Source organism: Olea europaea, chromosome 23 (genome assembly GCF_002742605.1).
Source record: "Olea europaea var. sylvestris chromosome 23, O_europaea_v1, whole genome shotgun sequence".
NCBI classification, from domain to species: Eukaryota; Viridiplantae; Streptophyta; class Magnoliopsida; order Lamiales; family Oleaceae; genus Olea; species Olea europaea.
The window spans coordinates 7,823,483-7,826,598 of NC_036259.1; the positions used below are offsets into that span (position 1 = coordinate 7,823,483).

Here is a 3,116-nt window from a genome sequence, read left to right on the forward strand (position 1 = left end):
TGTCTTTTATTTTATGGGCTAAGTAAATGACATGATTTCTGAACTGGTAACCTATTTGATTCAATATCTGATAATGACATGAATGAACACGATTGTCTGGTACCCTGAACCTTTTGTGCAACATCCAACGCAAATTTGCCGTTCAATGCTTTCTAACTTCTAAAGAATTTTTTTACAAGAGAGAATGGAATTTGGACTCGAAAGTGTAGACCTGACACAATTCTGTCATTTGTTGTTCCCTAGGGTAGGAGTAGGCGGCAGTTACTGAGTTCTTTCCTTTACATTTACAGTTTTGCATTTGATCCTTATTTATAAAGTTCTCCTTAATGTTGAGTTCAGTTTTCCCTTGATGCATTATATTTCAGCTGGGAAGATCTCAAGGCGTGTATCTCTTGTCCATTACCCGGAACCTAGTGAACACAATAGCATCAACTTGAAAGAGATGTCTCAGAGGTCTTCCGCAGCCACCTCAGCAATGTCAGGTCGTCACTTTGTAACTACTCGAAGTTCACAGCAAAAAAACTCTCAAACTATGAGTGGATATCGTTCCTCTGCACCAAGTAGCAAAATCAAGAGTTCCGTGTCTGGTCCTGGGGAGTTTTTGAAGCCTACAAAGAGAAGACATGTTGATGAACCAAGAAAGTCCACTGGTCAGTCCACCCAAGATTCGGCAAGAGGAAACAGTGCAGTTACCTCGATAGGGTCCTTGGAGCATTCTGACAAAAGAAAACCGAAGAAGCAAAAGAAAAAGTGAGGTTTGAAAGTGTTGGATGCTCAAGTAGTTATTAAATACTTTCTTACCTTAGATATTGGGTATTCCGTATTCATTTTTATAGTATGTTATGGATCTTTACACTAAATTTGGAAGTTCCAACTAGTGAAATTTGTATTCTTCGCTTGATTTTATTATTTGTTTTTAAGCAGCCTTTGTTTTCTTAGCCAACATGATTGCAAATTCTTGTTGATCCAAGGCATCTGGTGTTGATTATCCAAAAACACATAAATGATGCAAGCAAATTTTTTTGTCTCATTGTTGCGTTTGGAGTTAGATTTGTTATATTTGGCTTGTGTTTATAAATAGATCTCTTTTTTCGTCTCTAGTGAAGTTCTAGATCAGCCCATCTAGACTCATTGGGCTCTTAATGAAATTAAACTTGATCCATGCTAATTTTGACGGCCCAACTCGCTTTACACGACTAGGTCTTTCCTAGGTCAAGTATTGCCTAGGGTGCTAAACTTCAAATGGATGCTGCATCTTTACCGAACTTCAATATCATGTCACAGTTCATTAGTAACAGGATTAAAGCAAAATTTTAGCATTCTTATTGATCCAATGAATTCCTGTAGCACTTCCCCATATGGAGAGTAAAGATCTCAGATTTAATAAAAAGCACATTGCTGTTTTCTTTAACATTGTTACCATCTGTACAGTTCAAGAGTACGGTAGATTCCTAGATTCTACTGGAGAAATTCCTGAATGAAATTCAAGTTTATAACAAAAACATGGCTTCACCAGCAAACAATCGGCTTAACCAACCACACTGAGTCGGACCCAGGCCTTGCTTCCAAGCTCATACAGCCCAGCCTCAGCAACTCCAATCTATTTTTATGAATCCCTCTCTTCACCTCTTTTTAGTGCAGAAAGCAAGAGAATGGACATCAAATTAATCCAAGAATATCCCGATGAACCACTAGCTTTCATTTTAACCTAACCCAGTTTTAGTCCTGGATACAGGTCTAAGCATCGGATGACTGAGAGACGGCTGGGAATTTCCAGGATTAAACAGTGCACTCGGGGTTGAAGAAGACGGGCGTATAGCTGAAAGTGGCAGCCGGGGCCCAAGATCATACATTCCTTGTTGCGTAAGCGATGTATGGGGATTCACTGGTTGGTTATTGCCAAACCCGGAAACAAAGGGTTGGGAGCCTGAAATAATTTGCTGCCTATTTCCTGAATTATCATTTATAATGGCTGAACCAACAGGAGGGCCCATTGCTCGAGATCCTCCAGCAGATCCAAACTGTGCTGACATCATGAGGCCCCGTTCTGCAGCCAACCTCTGCCGCATTCTTTCCATCTGATCGCATTCTCTCATCAGTAAGGTCTCAATTTCTGCAAACTGCTTCAGCTTAAGCTCTAATCTCTTCAACTGAAAGGGAAGAAGCAGCATGATTGAACTTTGTTAGAAATCCAGTAATATCATAAATGCCTAGTATTTAACAAATATAGTATTTCCTTTCCCATCTAAAGAACAGAACTGTAATATAAATGAATTAAGCAACTTGAGGCAAGAACATTACAACTTCCTAAAATAATATACTAAAAAGAATATCAGATATTAATCCATTTGCAAATAGTAGAAAACTAGAGGATCCAGCATTAGAAATCTTGAAAGAGGGATAGAAACTAATTTTAATTGAAAATGAACCTTCTAATACTCGACAACCACTACACATCATCACCACAAGACTGACTAGTCAGTCTTGTGACCTGTTATCTTTAAATTCAAGGACGACTAGTTTTAGACACGCTGGTAAATCTGTGATGTTTTTTAATCATATCAAAATAGTCAGCTGATTCTTCAGTTACCATGGATTTTTGGATTCAGATTTGCTGAATTATTCCAGTTGTGAAACGTTTTCTTCAGCCTACAGATCCAGCCATGGACATATGTTCGAGACACCTACGATACATGCATAAGCAGAAAAGCATGATTCTAATAAAAACATCATCTAACATGTTTTCTCTGAAGAAGGTGGTGAAAATGTCAATACCACAAATTCAGGATGGTCACTGAAACTGGAAGTTTGCTGCTTCCAAACTGTTTACTGGTTACAAGCTTGCAAGTTAGTGAATATTTTGTGAGTTTGCCCTCCCAAGAGGATGCTCGAAAGGAAATAACAGGAGAAATATATGAGGGTGACTTCAATCAGAGCAAGGAAGTAGAAATTAGTCCAATATGAGACCCAACAAAAGGAGCTTTACTAGATTGCTGCATGGAAGATGTCGCTCAAGAGATAAAGATCCATGTAGGTCCGGATTCAGGAAAACGACATAAAGAAATAGAGAGTGAGGTGCTAGTTTTTTTTTTTTTTTTTTTTTTTTTTTTTTTATG

At 38.3% G+C, this 3,116-nt stretch overlaps 2 protein-coding genes across 4 annotated transcripts in view; one reads left to right on the forward strand and one right to left on the reverse strand.

The window, feature by feature from the left end:
- The window catches only part of LOC111372272 (mediator-associated protein 2-like), a 4,271-nt gene extending 3,348 nt beyond the window's left edge, over positions 1–923 (forward strand). For all 3 annotated transcript variants that reach the window (XM_022994514.1, XM_022994515.1, XM_022994516.1), the window contains one exon: positions 366–923. In XM_022994514.1, coding sequence (XP_022850282.1) covers positions 366–754 — 389 coding nt within the window. In that variant the 3' untranslated portion in view covers positions 755–923. The remainder of the gene's footprint in view (positions 1–365) is intronic.
- A 399-nt stretch (positions 924–1,322) lies between these two features.
- Positions 1,323–3,116, reverse strand: part of LOC111371987 (SWI/SNF complex subunit SWI3C-like) — a 5,952-nt gene continuing 4,158 nt past the window's right edge. Inside the window, exon 5 of the mRNA XM_022994128.1 lies at positions 1,323–2,150. Coding sequence (XP_022849896.1) covers positions 1,704–2,150 — 447 coding nt within the window. The 3' untranslated portion in view covers positions 1,323–1,703. The remainder of the gene's footprint in view (positions 2,151–3,116) is intronic.